Below are 15,394 nucleotides of genomic sequence, written 5' to 3' on the forward strand. Positions count from 1 at the left end.
AGACCCAAAAAGAAGAGGATCGGAGCTGCTCTGTGCAAAACCATTGCATGGAGCAGGTAGACAAACATAAAGCTTTAATTTCCTTTTAAGGATGGAGTTTGGCTTTTAGCATAACCGACCAAAGAGCTTCCTGTAAATGTGCAATGGTCTAACTTCGTAGAAGGTGCAACATCCAAGAACTTCTGAGAATTGCTGAGTTTTGCCATAAGGCAGCAGTAAAATTATCATTTGCAAGCCATCAACACTGGGATGTCTGTTAATAAAATGTTGTGACATTTCTTGCTAAAGAGGCATTTTAATTGTGTAAAAAAAAAAAAAAAGTAATTGTTTGAAGAAAAAAAAGTTAATCTCGTGAGTGTGGTGTGCTTGTTGCATTTTCTATTTTCCGTGTTTGCTAAGATTTGTTTATCTTTTATCCTTTGTAGGCATCTGAGCAGCAGGCAGATGAAGGGGAGGTAAGTGTCAGACCCTCAGATACACGGGTGCTAAGAAGTGCGTTCCAGGGTTGGGTAGGAGTGCTTTGCACCTCCATGTGGTTTTCACAAAATGTTTACTAGGCTGCCAAGTTGTGTTACTTTTCTCACCTGAAAATGGCGGCAGTTTTATTCTGTGTCAGTGTGACCTCATTCACTTTCATCACTTTCCATTTCAGCTGGCTGACTGTAGAAAGTTTGAAATCTAAGTTATACCATTTATTGGCTTACCTAAACTATTAACCACTTAAGCCCCGGACCAATATGCTGCTAAATGCCCAAAGGCGTTTTTACAATTCGGCACTGCGTTGCTTTAACAGACAATTGCGCGGTCGTGCGACGTGGCTCCCAAACAAAATTGGTGTCCTTTTTTTCCCACAAATAGAGCTTTCTTTTGGTGGTATTTGATGACCTCTGCGGTTTTTATTTTTTGCGCTATAAACAAAAATAGAGCGACAATTTTGAAAAAAATGCAATATTTTTTACTTTTTGCTATAATAAATATCCCCCAAAAACATATATAACATTTTTTTTCCCTCAGTTTAGGCCGATACGTATTCTTCTACCTATTTTTGGTAAAAAAAATCGCAATAAACGTTTATCGATTGGTTTGCGCAAAATTTATAGCGTTTACAAAATAGGGGATAGTTTTTTTTTTTTTTTTTTACTACTAATGGCGGCGATCAGCAGTTTTTTTTTTTTTGTGACTGCGACATTATGGCGTACACTTCGGACAATTTTGACACATTTTTGGGACCATTGTCATTTTCACAGCAAAAAATGCATTTAAATTGCATTGTTTATTGTGAAAATGACAGTTGCAGTTTGGGAGTTAACCACAGGGGGCGCTGTAGGAGTTAGGGTTCACCTAGTGTGTGTTTACAACTGTAGGGGGGTGTGGCTGTAGGACTGACGTCATCGATCGAGTCTCCCTATAAAAGGGATCACTCGATCAATGCAGCCGCCACAGTGAAGCACGGGGAAACTGTGTTTACATACGGCTCTCCCCGTTCTTCAGCTCTGGGGAGCGATCGCGAGGGGGCGGCTATTAACAAATAGCCGCGTCCTCGTCCCGGATCGCTCCCCGAGGGTTTTCGACCGCCGCATGTAGCGGGGGGGGTTCCGATCGAACCCCTGACCCGCGGAAAGGCGGGGACGTACATGTACGCCCATATGCCTGTACGTGCCATTCTGCTGACGTACATATACATGCAGCGGTCGGCAAGTGGCTAAAGTGGTTGTAAACCTCAGACATAATATGAACAAAGCACATCCCTCTGTAGTGTGTACTTGTCTTAATCCACATTCCCTAATTTCTGTCTGCTGCCTAATTCCTCTGCTATCAGAATAAGTCACTTCTGACATGTTTTCCTGACACCAAGAGAAAAATGGTGACGGGAGGGGCCTCCAACAAATTGACAGCCTGAACTCTGTTCCTGTGTGCTGTGTAAAGTGGGGGCGTTGAGCAGATAAACAGGTCCAACTTATGCAGGGGAATTTGTTTTATTAATCTCTGCATCACCTGAGGCCAGTCACTTTTCTGGGTATATGTAAGGGTTTACAAGCTGCAAGGAATCTAAGTAATTCTTGAAAGCTTGCATGTTTACTAACTTAAAGTGTTACTAAACCCAGGAGCCTGCACTCACTATATCTGGTCTTCCACAGTACACAGAACATGGAAATGCAATTATTTTAGTAAATATAAACTGCTAAATATCTTTTTTTTCATCAGCAGCAGTATATAGCAGTCTTGTGACTTCTATCAGTGTCTGGTTAAAGCTTGTAGGAGGAGTTGTCATTCCCCTCTGACTGTCCTATGAGACTGCCAGGACCCCTGACCCTCTGTCTGGACAGTGCTGATTGGCCATGTGCTGATCACATGCACCCTCCCCCCAAAAAAAACCTCTCTAGCAATACACACCAAACTGAGCATGTACTGAAGAAGTCATGCCCATTGGTGTAATGCGTATATGGGAGGGGTGTCAGTTGGTGACGTCATCCTGCAGTCTTTTCATTTTCTATGGAGATTGATATGTCCGGATAGCCCACACTACTTAAAGTGTAAGTTCATCTTTTTTTTTTATCCAGAAAAAAGTTTATTGAGGGCCCCCAAAAAGTTTATTGAGGGCCCCCATATCCCACGGATGAGGCCCAGTCCCAATCTAAACACCACGTTTAAGTACTCAGGCCCAGCAACCTACCCGTGACCAGGTCCACCGGGGCCAGGCCCGGGTAAGTTCATCTTTACAGAAAAATCTGTAAGATGAACTTACACATGGCCCCCTCCTCACCCCACCGTCTCGCTGACCTGGAGTGCAGCGATCTCCGATTCTGAGCCTTGCTAAAGCTGCCTCATCAGACAGGGGCTTAGAAATCGCCTCGACGTTCTCTCTACTTGTTCCCCGCTGACAGGATGGGCTACGTGGGAACTGATTGGTCAGCGCCGCCACATGGGCGATTAAAATGCTCTAAAATGTCTCCCCTGACGGGGGACGTTTTTTGGAGATTTAACCAAGGGGATTTCTAAGCCCGTGAGGCGGCTATAGAAGGGCTCAGAAGGGAAGATCGCCGCCCTGCAGGTCAGCGGGACAGGGGGGCTGAGGAGGGGGTACTGTGTAAGTTCACCTTACAGATTTTTCTGTAAAGGTGAAATTACTCTTTAACCCCTTAACGCCCGCCGTCCGATTGGGACCCCCCCCCCCCCCGCTGTGTGCTGCGGGCGGATTCCCTCGGGGAGCAATCCGGGACGACGGCCGCGGCTATTTGTTTATAGCCGCTCCGTCGCGATCGCTCCCCGGAGCTGAAGAACGGGGAGAGCCGTATGTAAACACGGCTTCCCCGTGCTTCACTGTGGCGGCGCATCGATCGTGTCATCCCCTTTATAGGGGAGACACAATCGATGACGTCGGACCTACAGCCACACCCCCCTACTGTTGTAAACACACACTAGGTGAAGCCTAAAACGTTCAGCGCCCCCTGTGGTTAACTCCCAAACTGCAACTGTCATTTTCACAATAAAGAATTCAATTAAAATGCATTTTTTGCTGTGAAAATGACAATGGTCCCAAAAATGTGTCAAAATTGTCCGAAGTGTCCGCCATAATGTCGCAGTCACGAAAAAAACCACTGATCGCCGCCATTAGTAGTAAAAAAAAATAATTAATAAAAATGCAATAAAACTATCCCCTATTTTGTAAACGCTATAAATTTTGCGCAAACCAACCGATAAACGCTTATTGCGATTTTTTTTTACCAAAAATAGGTAGAAGAATACGTATCGGCCTAAACTGAGGGAAAAAAATGTATTTATGTTTTTTACAGCAAACAGTAAAAAATATTGCATTTTTTCAAAATTGTCGCTCTATTTTTGTTTATAGCGCAAAAAATAAAAACCGCAGAGGTGATCAAATACCACCAAAAGAAAGCTCAATTTGTGGGGCAAAAAAGGACGCCAATTTTGTTTGGGAGCCACGTCGCACGAGCGCGCAATTGTCTGTTAAAGCGACGCAGTGCCGAATTGTAAAAACGCCTCTGGGCATTTAGCAGCATATTGGTCCGGGGCTTAAGTGGTTAAGTAGTGTGGGCTATCTGGACATGGCAATCTCCATACAAAACTAAATGACTGCTGGATGACGTCACCAACCGAGACTTCTCCCCCTATACGCATTACCTCAATGGGCATGACTTCAGTGTTTTTGTCCCCATATGTACCCGATTTCCTTGAGGGAGATATAAGGCTTAGTATGCCACTAATGAAGAAGAGGGAGATACAGAGGACTAACACGCTAGCAGTACGCCAGGTCGATCTAATGATTACCCCTAAAGAGGACCTACTGTTTCTGACCCACTGGTAAAACAGGTCAGACTGAGAGGTGAGCGGCCCGGAGCACACTGGTGGAGGAGATCACCAGCACTTTGGATATTATCTATGCACAGTTTTGGTGGTGAAGCTTCATCTTTGATGTCCCCTTTTGATGCTGCAAACTTTTGATATTGGGGCTGTACAAATGGACGATTTTTTACTGTGTCACAATATATATTTTATTGATTTGTGATTTATACTACCCGTGTTTCCCCTAAAATAAGACACCGTCTTATATTTATTTTTCCTCCAGAAAACACTCTATGGCTTATTTTCAGGGGATGTCTTATTTTATTGAAGCTTTTCCCCCTATCCCCTGGTGTTTGTGTGGGGTGAGAGACTGTTGCTGGTCGGTGCTGGGGAGCAGCTTTACTTCTTCTGATGTGGAGCACAGTGGAGCTGGGGTGATCTATTTGGGCTCAGTAGTCTGCTGAAGCTTTTTTCCCCTATCCCCTGGTGTTTGTGTGGGGTGAGAGACTGTTGCTGGGTAGGGGTGCAACGGATCATGCCCGATCCGCGATCCGAACGGGCCGACCTGTTCGGATCCGCACAGGCTGCGATCCGCGAAAAGCACCGCCGCCGCCGCCTTAGGAAAGGCCGCGGCTTCGGCCTAGCTCCGGAGCGGTCGGCCATCTTGGTACACCCGGCGGCGGTGCGCGCTGACGTCATCACCCCTCCCTCTGCACGTGGATCTTCTGCAAGAGCGCGCAGTACTGTCTGCATGCATGCGAGTACATTGATGTGAGACTGAGTAGTACAAGAACAGTGAGTGGATTCATCATATTATAGTGGGGAAAAATGGCTATTATTTTAGTGTGTTACTGTTAGTGTGGGGGCAATGTTGGCTATACTATTATTAGTGAGAAAAATGGCTATTATACAGTGTTACTGTTAGTGTGGGGGCAATGTTGGCTATACTATTATTAGTGGGGGAAAAATGGCTATTATTACAGTGTTACTGTTTACTAGTGTGGGGGCAATGTTGACTGGAACAGTGATGGTGATAATGACGAGTTGGGGACAATGGTGGACATTACAGTGACAAGTGGGGGGCAATGGTGTACATTACCATATAGAGCCATTGGCCCAGCTAGAGCCCAGACTTGAATCCGACTTTTTTTCATCATTTTTTTTTTGCTGAACCGAAAATGATCCGATCCGTGACTACTGATCCGAGGATCGATCCGATCCGTGAGTTTTTTGATCCGTTGCACCCCTAGTGCTGGGGAGCAGCTTTACTTCTTCCCCTGAGGACAAAGCGTCCTGATCCTCACTTCACTGAGGAGACTTTTTTTACTTTCACTGACAGGGGGAGCCGACCTTATTGATGGGGCTGCCGACACCTCTCCGGTCACCTAGAGATACAGTAGCAGCTGGAGCAGATAAGAAGGGCTGCACGACTTCTTTACAGCTCCCCACCAGTACACTACGGTACATACGCCTATCACGTCTTGTTTACCGCTACGCATAGTCACACCCATCACTAGGTCTTATTTTCGGGGGTATGGCTTATATTTCGGAAATGCTTGGAAATCCTGCTACGGCTTATTTTAGGAGTACGTCTTATTTTCGGGGGAAACACGGTAGTAGTGCAGCACTGTGTTGGTATATTATGGTTTTTACAGGTACCCGCTCCCACTTCCGGGTAAAATCCGCGCCGGACACTCTTCTCCCCGCCCAAAACACACAGGTTCCAGAAGACGGCAGGACCATTCAGAAAGTGCAGCGTGACTCGCACCTGTGCAGTAGGAAACTGACTGTGAAGGCTTCACTGCTGGTTTTCCTTACAATGCCTGCGCCCAAAGCTGATTGACTAATCGGCCCGGGGTGCTTACATCATGGGATCCCTGGACTGGTAAGTGTCCTTATATTAAAAGTCAGCAGCTACAGTATTTGTAGCTGCTGACTTTTATTTTATTTTTTTTCCCCCCCATACTGGATCTCCAATTTAAATTCAGCCTCAAATGATGATTCTGTGAGTGTAATGAAGGAAAGCAGTTCTTCATGATGGGTTCTATTCAGTTTCTGTTTCTTGTTACCTAGGACTTTGCCAAGGACAGATATGGAGTTCCCCCCATGATACAGTCACAGGATAAACCAGGTATGTTTCATCTAAAGGAGTAAGATACCCTCGCCATTTTCTTCAGGAAAAAAACCTTCCCCTCTGGGTGATCAATGTACATTGCAAGGATTTTAACAAACTTTGTTTCATAAAGCAGTTTCTGCTCTGAAGTAATTGCTTTTTTTGTTAGATCGTGTCTTGTGCAGGACTGATTTTGAATGGGAGTGACTCATTCATTATAAGCTGCTGTTGCACTTTCAGGAGTCTGATGAAATAAGTTGCAGTGTCTGCTAGAGCTGCACGATTCTGGCCAAAATGAGAATTACAATATTTTTGCTTAGAATGAAGATCACGATTCTCACGGCATAAAATCTTTTACATTTTATAAAAAAATGGGCTAACTTTACTGGCTAGTTTTGTTTTAATTCATTAAAGTAATTTTTTCCAAAAAAATTGCATCTAAAAAGACTGCTGCACAAATACAGTGCAACATAAAATATTGCAACAACCGCCATTTTATTCTCTAGGGTCTCTACTAAAAAAATATATAATGTTTGGGGGTTCTAAGTAATTTTCTAGCAAAAAAAATGATTTTAACTTGAAAAGAGCTGTCAGAAAAAGGTTTGGTGTTTAAGTGGTTAAGCGTTCCCTAATTTACATACAGAAGTTTATTCCTTTGATGTGATACAATGTTTAGACTTAACTTTCCACTGATAAAGAATGTTTTCAAAACTTGACAGGCTGCCCAGACTTTGACTTTTGGCTGAGAGCAGAGAGGAAATTCTTTTCATGTCAAAGATCTTTAAACCCTGTGTCAAGATCGCAACGGGAAAAGATTGCGATAACGATTCTTGACGATTAATCGTGCAGCTCTAGTGTCTGCATCCCTTTCGAAGCGATTAACCCTTAGGCAGAATCTCACCAAAAACATTCTTATTGCAGATCATCTATCAGTCATAAGCAAGTTTGGAGTTCAGCTACAGATGTGTTCATCCTAAGCTCATCTCTGATCATTGATACGGACCTCTTCACCCAATTGTCTTCCTGGTTCAGGATCTTCTGCCATCGTGGTTGGCCGTGCCTGGGTTACTTAAAGGGTCACTAAAGGAATTTTTTTTTTCAGCTAAATAGCTTCCTTTACCTTACTGCAGTCCTGGTTTCATGTCCTCATTGTTCGTTTTTTGCTCTGATGTTGCTGTAATTCTTCTCTGTTCTGGACACTTCCTGGTTGTCTGTTTACTGATGACCACAGTACTGGGAGATTCTAGTTTAATTTTCCAAACCATCACTTCTCGATGGCTCTATACATGCACAGAGGCAGGATAACATGCAAAAACGAAACTAGAGGTACATTATATTATTGATTTTTATCTATTTTTAATAAATTTTAAAAGGAATCGGTTAACTATTATGGCCTAGATTCAGGTACGGCCGATCTACGCTGCGCGGGCGTAGCGTATTTATGCTACGCCGCCGCAACTTAGAGAGGCAAGTGCTGTATTCACAAAGCACTTGCCTCCTAAGTTACGGCGGCGTAGCGTAAATGGGCCGGCGTAAGCGTGCGTAATTCAAAGTAGGCTGTAGGGGGTGTGTTGTATTTAAATGAGGCTTGACCCCATGTAGATGCATGGCCGAACTAACGGCGAATGCGCGCTATTACGTCGTATTTACGCCCAAAGATACGTCCGCTCAATGCCTACATGAACGTAATTTACGCACAGCCCTATTCGCGTACGACTTACGCAAACTACGTAAAAAGATACGCTTGTTCCGACGTCCATACTTTGCATGGGATACGCCACCTAGAGACCAGCTTTATCTTTACGCCGGCGTATCTCTAACATAAACAGCGTAACTAATTGCGACGGGCGCACGTACGTTCGTGAATCGGCGTATCTAGTCATTTGCATATTCTACGCCGATCTCTACGGAAGCGCCACCTAGCGGCCAGCGTAAATATGCACCCTAAGATACGACGGCATAGGAGACTTACGCCGCTCGTATTCTTAGCCTAATTTAAGCGTATCTGGTTTCCAGAATACGCTTAAATTTACGACGGCGCAGATTCGGACTTACGACGGCGTATCTACTGATACGCCGACGCAAGTCTCTGAGAATCTGGCCCTAAGTCTCTATACCCTGTAAACAGTCATTTCAGCAAAAAAAATGTTTTCCTTTACAACTCCTTTAACTAAGCATGCTCGGGAGTACATTCACCCTGGCAAATGCCAATATAGTACATTGAGCTGCACATGGGCATCTCGGTGTACATTGTCAGGAGGATTGTGAACAGACAGGTAAGCGTCCTTTATTGTGATACAGTCTCTCTCTTCTACAATATAAAGTCCTCCTGGTTTCACATTTTCAATCCTTTATGCAACTGCTTTCCGTCCGCCGTATTGTAGAATGACGGTCAGGTGGAACTGCTCTTGTTTTGGGAGGGCGTTATGATTCCCTCCAATTCTAAAGCCTCAAACACACAATTGGATTATCCGACGGGAATTGTGTGATGACAGACTGTTGGTGGAAAATCCGAGCGTTTGTACGCTCCATCGGACAATTGTTGTCGGATTTTCCCCCGAAAATGTTGAATGGCAGGCTTTAAAACAGGGATATGCAATTAGCGGACCTCCAGCTGCTGCAAAACTACAAGTCCCATCATGCCTCTGGGTGTCATGCTTGTGGCTGTCAGTCTTGGTATGCCTGATGGGACTTGTAGTTCTGCAACAGCTGGAGGTTCGCTAATTGCATATCCCTGCTTAAAAAAAAATTGTGGACAATTGCCTGTTGTCGTGTGTACACAAGTCCATCGGGCAAAAGTCCAAAGTACAAACACGCATGCTCGGAAGCAATGCTCACCAAACACAACATTAGCAGAAGTAGCCCAAAGGGTGGCGCTAAAGAGCTGAAAAATCATGTAGTTTTGTGTTTGTTGGCCAACAATTGTGCGCCATTTGTATGCAAGACAAGTCCCTGGTCAACGCCCTTTGGACAAAAGTCGGAGGCTTTGTCTGCGGAAAATCTGATTGTGTGTACGAGGCTTTACTGTGCAGCGTGCGTACTGGTACTGTGTTCCTCGGATGACGATGTAGGCTCGATAACAAATGCTCTTTACCATGTGATCAGCTGTGGCCAATCGCAGCTGATCACATGTAAACAAATGCCGGTTATCAGCATTTTCTTTCCTTGGCACTGTCGGTGTCTGAGGAAAGGCAACTGGCTGGCTTTCCTTTTCTTTTTAACTGGCTTTCCTGTGGTGACCGGGGCATTTACACTGATAATCGGGGCACTGATCAGAATATTTGTGCAGCATATCAATGTCCATCAGTGCCACTAGCAGTGCCGCCTTGCCAGTGCCACTAGCAGTGCCGCCTTGCCAGTGCCACTAGCAGTGCCGCCTTGCCAGTGCCACTAGCAGTGCCGCCTTGCCAGTGCCTCTAGCAGTGCCGCCTTGCCAGTGCCTCTAGCAGTGCCGCCTTGCCAGTGCCACTAGCAGTGCCGCCTTGCCAGTGCCACTAGCAGTGCCGCCTTGCCAGTGCCTCTAGCAGTGCCGCCTTGCCAGTGCCACTAGCAGTGCCGCCTTGCCAGTGCCACTAGCAGTGCCGCCTTGCCAGTGCCACTAGCAGTGCCGCCTCGCCAGCGCTCAGCAGTGAAGAAGAAATATTACTTATTTGCTAAATTTTACAACAAACAAAGAAAAAAATGTTTTCAAATATATTTTTTTTAGTTTGTTTAGCAAAAAATAAAAACGCAAGCAGTGATTAGGTACCACCAAAAGAAAGCTCTGTCTGTCTCAAAGAAACGATAAAAATTTCCTATGAGTACAGCGTTGTATGACCGCGCAATTGTCATGCAAAGTGTGACAGCGCTGAAAATTGGCCTGGGGGTGAAAGTGCTCGGTATTGAAGTGGTTAAAGTTTCACTTTAAGCCAGGTGTTTGTAGACAGTGAGGTTGTTGGTGTCAGTTTAGAATGCCGTTACCCAAATTATTTGATGTTCTTCCATTAACAGCTGGCAGCTCACAGGGGAATTCCACTCAGAGAAAACTCCCCTCTTGGTTTTAATTGCATTACAAGTTCCTGCAGGCACCTTAATGTAACAGACATTTATCACCTGCCCAGGTGTCTTAGGCCGGGTTGTTTTATGATTGGATGAATTATTAATCCTGAAAATAAATTTTCTAACAATCTGTAGTTACAGGGTGAGTTACTCTCTTTGATTTTAAATTGTACGGTAAATGGTTTGCGTCCAAGGCCCAGTTCACACTGCTGCTTCTTCAAAATCGTGCGATTTTTGCTGCGATTCCAGGGAATGCCAGTCTATAGAGCTGAATTTGCATCACACACGTATCAAACTCGCACAGGACCCCTTTTTCCCGCAGCTTATATTTGCAACATATTGATGTGAACGGCACTAATGTTAACCACTTCCCGCCCTGGACTTTCAGTGGGGATATCTGAATGATGCCTGCAGCCACAGGCATCATTCAGATTTCCATCCCTTCAGCCGGCGAATCTGTGCACCATAAGAACGATCATAGCGGCAGTTCCGCCGCTTGATCGTTCTTATCTCGCCGCCATCCGGTGCTTCTCCGGGCTCTCCTTTGCCATCGGAGACCCGGAGAAACGATCCGCCGACGTCGGATGGAAAGCATAGAGTAGACTGGTGACCAGATGGTCACCAGTCATCTCTATGATCGTTGGAGGCCCGGGCGCGATGTTATGACGTCACGCCCGGGTCCCAAAATGTAAACACAGCCGCAATCGTGGCTGAAAGCATTAGATCTGTGAATTTTTTTCACAATCTAATGCTTTCCAGCTTGGAGTAGAGATGTGGGGTCTTATTGACCCCACATCTCTCCATAAAGAGTACCTGTCACGAACCATTCCTATTACAAGGGATGTTTACATTCCTTATAATAGGAATAAAAGTGATCAAAAAAAAAAAGTCAAAAAAAGTTTAAAAATAAAAAAAATTGAGTAAAATGCCCACAAGCAAAATGACAACGGTGTGGACATTTTTTTGAATAACTATGCGGATTGTAAAATAGCAAGTGACCCGATTTATATTATAAAAACGCATGATGAAAGGACATACATTTAAAAAATGCTAATTGTGGTTGGAACCCCGCTTTAAAGTTAAAAGCAAATAATAAAAAATAAAGAAAAATATGTTTTAATAAGGTCAGGTATTTTATTTAACATTTTTTTTTTTTATTAGTTATTTTTATTAGTATCTGTGTGTTTTTTAGGTATGACAAAAAAATAAATGTGCACTATTGCTTCTGGGCTGTACTAGGGGTACAAATAACATACACATATGTGGTATGGTTGCAATATTCAGGAGCAGGAGAATTTATTTTGGGTTGTTCTTGGCAGTAGGTTATGGTAGTAACAGAAAAAATACGCAGCTGAATTAAAAAAATATATATATTTTTTACTATTTTGGGCCAGTTTTTTGGGGCATATCGGGAGATAGCTATAACTATTTACTACCGATTTGAAAGCCCAATTTGTCCTGAAAGAAAAAGTATAATCCACCTGGATGCACAAAGTAGTTGTGACGATATGTACGCTTTTACTTGCATGTCACAAATTTGCTAAATTGTGCTTAGGTCTTTTTTACCCTTAGGTGTGAAGGGGGTTAACTGGCAATTGCGCTGTCATGCAACACTGCACCCAAATGATTTATAATTTTTGTTCACACAAATAGAGCTTTCTTTTGGCGCTATTTAATTACTGCTGTATTTTTTATGTTTTGCTATATAAGCAAAAAAATACCAAAAATTAAAAAAAAAAACGTTTGCATACAAATACGGTACATTTGGAGTTGTATGTGTGTGCATGTATGTATGCAAGTTAGGTCGGGACCTTAGATCAGGGGCCTCAAACTGGTGGACCTCCAGCTGTTGCAGGACTACAATTCCCATGAGGCATTGCAAGGCTGACCGTTACAAGCATAGGCAGAGGCATGATGGGACTTGTAGTTCTGTAACAGCTAGAGGGCCGTCAGTTTGAGACCCCTGCCTTAGATTGTAAGCTCCTCTACTTTAGGGACTGATATGAATGTGCGGTATGTAAAGCACTGCGTATATTGTACAAGCTATATAAATCCCTAAAATAATCATGATTGAACTCGGAGCTCCAGGGACAATCTTGTTTACTGCTTATTCTCCGTGCTGCTCGTGTGTGTGTGTGTGTGTGTGTGTGTGTGTGTGTGTGTGTATATATATATATATATATATATATAGTAAAGTGTTATTGAATGAGTGGAAGATGCGACTGGAATGAGAAGAGCTAGGATGTGGTAAGTTATATAATTTACGGAGATGGTATGTTGCCCTTCTCGTTGCTCCAGGAATGACCCCATGTCAGGTTTTTACCACTTGTGGCACACTTTATGCCGCCAGTCCTCTGTGTCCGGTGACCCACCCCCGCCTACCCCTGACACGGGCTATGTAGTTATTTTCTGACCGTTCTGTACAAAGAGAGGAAAAAGCTGCTTCAAGCTGAGAGAGCGCGCCATTGTGTGCTCACTCCATGCTTTCAATGCATTCATAGTGTATCTGTTTATTTGTACAATACTGGTAAAAAGGAAAGTCGGAAGACAATTTTTTATTTTTTATTACTGCTAAGCTTGAAAGGGAAGAGTATAGCCTCTTTTAAAATAGTGGTAAAGGTAGTATAATGTGCCAACATCCCATTTGGTATGTAAAACAATGAGACCTGATTATTGAGATATCATTGGCTGCTTGAAACCAATAAACATCAAACTCGTAGGTCAGAAGGGGCAAGGGGGTGTGGTTTTTTTTGGTGGGGACTTTTCACGGCACTGATAGGAAACGGAAATAGTAAAAAATAACAATATTTATTCAACATAAAACAGTTGAAATAAAACAACATTTAGGGACAGGCCCCTCATTGCACATCAGAAAACAAAAACCGACTGTGTCAATTGCAGGAAGCCAATGACCTCGACCGGTTTCGCGGTGATACCACTTCTTCAGGAGGGAATTTCTAAAGGACATTCATAAAATGTAAATAAACAAGCAAAATGTGCAGGGTTTCAAGCAGCCAATGATATCTCAATAATCAGGTCTCATTGTTTTACATTACTGCTAAGCTTTTCTGACTCACCTTTTTGGGGTATGGAATCCTATAAGAATATTTCAAATGAATATGCTGTATGTTTTAGCACATGCACAGTATCTGATCCATTTTCTGAGTGTATGGACGGGAAAACCGCATTTCGTCACGGTTCCCCGCCCCGCATTCCAATCTCGCTGCCCTTGAGATCTGCAGCGGGGTGTTAGTGCAAAGTTAATGTGTTACTAAACCCAGTAATATGAAAATAGTTAATCTAAGCCCCCCACCCCCCTTCAGCCGCTAGCGAGGGTTAAAAACGGCGCCAAAGCGCCGCTAAAACTAGTGGCGCTTTACCACCAACTCCCTCACTGCCCCAGTGTGAAAGTAGCCCAAGGGTAAAAAAAAAGTTAATGCCCATGTACAATTTTGCAACTTTGACAAGTGTTGGCTCGTATACATAACTGTACATATCATCACAACTGCTACTACTTTGTGCATCCAGGTGGATTATACCGTACATCTTTTCAGGACAAATTGGACTTTCTTTTGGTGGTAAATGGTAATGGGTAATGGATATATCCAGATTTTTTTTTTTTTTTATTATCAAAGAAAAACTGGCCCAAAATGGTAAAAAAAATAAAAAAATCATCTAGCTGTATTTTTCTTGTTGGTACCATAACCTACCACCAAAGAACAACCCAAAATGAATTCTCCTTCTCCAGACGATCGCAGCAATACCACATATGTGTATGTTATTTGTACCAGTAGTACAGCCCAGAAACAATGGTGTGCATTTTTTTTTTGTCCCACATAAAACACGCTGATACTATTGTATTTATTGGGGTATAGCGCGCTCCTGCGTATAGCGAGCACCCCTAAAGTTGGGCAGAAATTCCTGTGGAAAAAAAGATTTTGTACTTACAGTTTTGGTGTCTTGCGCGGCGTCCATCGGCAGCCTCGTCGGGTCCGGCGTCCGTCTGCGGCTTCGGATGTCCTCTTCGTCGGGTCCGGCATCCTTCTGCGGCGTCCTCCTCGCTCGTTTCCCGCTTTCCCGCGCAGAGTTTGAATACTGCGCCGGCATATACTGAGCGCAGTACACTCGGGCAGGCTCGGCCTAGGTCACGCTCACGTCCTGTACGTCCAGGACGTGAGCGCGGAAGTAGCCGAAACTGCCCGACTATACACGAGTGTACTGCGCTCGGTATATGTCGGCGCAGTATTCAAACTCGGCGGCGGGAAAGCGGGTATCGGTGTATATCGCGCACCCACGATTTTGCCCTGATCTTCGGGGCAAAAAAGTGCGCGGTATACGCCGATAAATACTAATTAAAAAAATAAAAATAAAATCCTGTCCAAAATATACCGATCCTGACCTTGACCCACACACTAAACCCTGACTTGGATCAAGCCTTGATCTAGGTCAGAGGTGCCCAACCAGTGGCCCGCGGAGCCCTCTGATGTGGCCCGCGACCTCCTGCTCTGGGATGGAATAGAATACTGTTATTTATGGTCAGTTTATCACTGAAATTACATTGTGTGTGTATATATGGGCATATCTGTTCTCCAGTAATAACTGGGCTGCTTTCAAACTGATCCGCAGGTGCAGACCAGTTTACCTGCGGGTTACCTGCACTGAGCCAAAGACTTCTGTTATTACCTGCGAGTTTGGTGAGCTTTCTGAAAGTGCACCAGACCTGCAAAATAAAATGGAAGTCTATTGCAAAATGCAGGAAAGCCAAAGGTACACTGCGTTGCACCCGTGGTGTGGGTAAACCGCAGCACATCAGTGTGAAAGTGGCCTTGGGCCCCTTTCACACAGTCAGTCCGACCAATTGGACCCTCCATTCACCTCTAGGTAGTGGCAGACATAAACTGACTTGTATCCTACCTCCAATCTGATACGCTTAAAAAA

The 15,394-nt window shown here is 44.2% G+C and overlaps 1 protein-coding gene across 1 annotated transcript in view; it reads left to right on the top strand.

The window, feature by feature from the left end:
• The window catches only part of DARS1 (aspartyl-tRNA synthetase 1), a 166,282-nt gene that overhangs the window by 45,175 nt on the left and 105,713 nt on the right, over nt 1-15,394 (top strand). Inside the window, exons 3-4 of the mRNA XM_040358056.1 lie at nt 426-455; nt 6,379-6,436. Coding sequence (XP_040213990.1) covers nt 426-455; nt 6,379-6,436 — 88 coding nt within the window. The remainder of the gene's footprint in view (nt 1-425; nt 456-6,378; nt 6,437-15,394) is intronic.

Source organism: Rana temporaria, chromosome 6 (assembly GCF_905171775.1).
Source record: "Rana temporaria chromosome 6, aRanTem1.1, whole genome shotgun sequence".
Lineage (NCBI taxonomy): Eukaryota > Metazoa > Chordata > Amphibia > Anura > Ranidae > Rana > Rana temporaria.